This window comes from Lotus japonicus, chromosome 2 (assembly GCF_012489685.1).
Source record: "Lotus japonicus ecotype B-129 chromosome 2, LjGifu_v1.2".
Taxonomy (NCBI): Eukaryota; Viridiplantae; Streptophyta; class Magnoliopsida; order Fabales; family Fabaceae; genus Lotus; species Lotus japonicus.
Window position 1 is genome coordinate 79,483,459 of NC_080042.1, and position 2,315 is coordinate 79,485,773.

Below are 2,315 nucleotides of genomic sequence, written 5' to 3' on the forward strand. Positions count from 1 at the left end.
TTAGGAGGTCATATCCTCCAATTACTTGTACTAGGTGTGGCCTAACTGGTCACAACACCAGAAGCTGCCATAACATTGGTGCACCAATAAGGCCAACAAATTGGGTTCCACCCCCACCTGAAGTAACTGAGGATGAGGTTGATGTATCCCAGAATGCCCCCAATGGGACTCCTCAGCCACCCCAGGTAAAATGGTAGTATTATGGTCTCTTTAATATGTCTTAATTCGTTATATTAATTAATGTTAATTTTTTGAATTGTGATAGGAAACTCCTGCTGCTACAAGACCTAGAAGGAATGCCAACAGACCTAGAAGAAATGCTACTCCTGCTGATACAACTCATGTGCCTACAAGTAGTGGAACTGCCCCTCTTTCAAACACTATGCCTGCTGGAATTGCAAGTAGGCCTGCTGCTACAAGACCTAGAAGGAATGCCAACAGACCTAGAAGAAATGCTACTCCTGCTAATACAGCTCCTGTGCCTACAAGTAGTGGAACTGCCATGCCACTCTTTCAAACACTATGCCTGCTGCTGCACCTATTGGGTTTGTGATTTGGCCCAATAGACCAACCGGAATTGCAAGTAGGCCTGCTGGAATTGTTTATAGGCCCACTCCTGCTCCTGCTGCTTATAGGCCCCCTTCAATTAGGCCACCCAGGCAATCAGTGGAAGCATCTTCCTCAACTCCTCCACAATTCCAAGCTTCAACTTCAGCACCACCGAGGGCAGAAACAGCAAGAAGCTCACCACCACCAGGGCAAGTGACATATGCTTATCCTGGAGGAAATATGTGTTTCATGCCAACACCTTCTATGTTCCAAAACACCTCAGAGGACAATTGATAACAATGAAGTTCCAGAAGAGTCTTTTTGTGATGCAGCAGCTAGCCTATGTCTCTTTTTTTGTTTTAAAACTGGTTGTGTTATGTACTGGCTGATGACATTATATTTAGTAGCCTTAGTAACTTGGCATTGACATTATGGTTGTCTATTTAAGTTCTGGTTGTTGTTATGCTATTTAGCATTGAACTTTGTAATGGTTGACAGTATTGTGTTATGTGTTTGTTCAGACTTTGTAAAGGTTGATCTTTTATTATGAATGGTTATCTATTTCACATTATGGTTGTCTATTTAAGTTCTGGTTGTTGTTATGGAATATGTGTTTGTTCAGACTTTGTAATGATCTTATATTATGAATGGAGTAGAAGATTTGGTGGAAATGACCAAAAGCAAGCATGACAAAATGCATACCAAAAGCATCAATAATGCATTTCATTGATAATTTGACAATATCATTACATTCATCACTCAAAAGACTACATTGTTGTTGCACACAAACCCATCATTACATGATCCCCCACATTACATGAACTTCCCAATTATCATTACAAACACAAACAAAGTCATCAATATGACACAAATTCTCATCAATTGAACTTGTTGAGCTGCAAGGTCATTGTTCTTGCACATGGCTGCATTCATGTACCTAATTTGTTCAATCACCATCTCATTTTTCTTCAAAATAGCTTCCTTCATAAGCACCACCTCCTGCATCAACACTGCATTCTTCAGAGAAATCTCATTCAACACCCTCACAACTTCTTCATTCTGCATACAATTTGGGGCATTCGATTCAACTTCATTTCCATCTTCAACCCATCGAAAGAAGTTGCAGTTAGATAAATGACCCTGTACAACAAAACCCATACAACCCAGAAATTATGAATTCATGCCAACATATGCAAAAATGAAGAACCCAGAAATCATTTACTTGCCTTTGGTAGATAGCAACTATAGAAGGGTTTTCCTGGGTTGGCATCAGTTTTGGAAACCCTAACCACTGATTCTTCACCACACTTGCAATGGGGCACTCCATCGTTCATCCCTGAGCTAGAACTTCCCATGGGTTTTTTCGATGGCCTCTGTGGAAGTCGCGACCTAGAACTACCACTCATCTCCCTTCTCCCTTTCAATGGCAACGAAGATTGAAGGTTGGTGGAGGAAATTTCAGGATTCGAACAAGGAAGCTTCACAGATTGAAGGTTGATGAATTTGGGATTTTCCCCCAAATGTTAGGGTTCATCTTCATATAGATGATTTCAAGGACTAATTTGAAGTGTTTAACATAAACCCCCAACGGCTATTTCCACGTAGGCATTGATTGTGGGAAAAAAAAAATTCCATGTCAGTAAAAGGTTAACAGACGTTAGATGATTTTAACGTCAGGGACTACTATGACTATTTTTTGCCACTTCTGGGGACCGCGAGCCTAATTAAATTCATCCAGGGACGATTCTGAAGTCGGTGTGAACTTC

At 40.7% G+C, this 2,315-nt stretch overlaps 1 protein-coding gene across 1 annotated transcript; it reads right to left on the minus strand.

The window, feature by feature from the left end:
* Positions 1–1,362: 1,362 nt before the first annotated feature.
* On the minus strand, positions 1,363–1,904 carry LOC130737088 (uncharacterized protein At4g04775-like). Its single transcript, XM_057588859.1, has 2 exons — positions 1,776–1,904; positions 1,363–1,689 (listed from the first exon to the last, which is right to left on the minus strand). Exons 1-2 carry the CDS (start codon positions 1,902–1,904, stop codon positions 1,363–1,365), a joined length of 456 nt encoding a protein of 151 aa, XP_057444842.1.
* Positions 1,905–2,315: the final 411 nt, after the last annotated feature.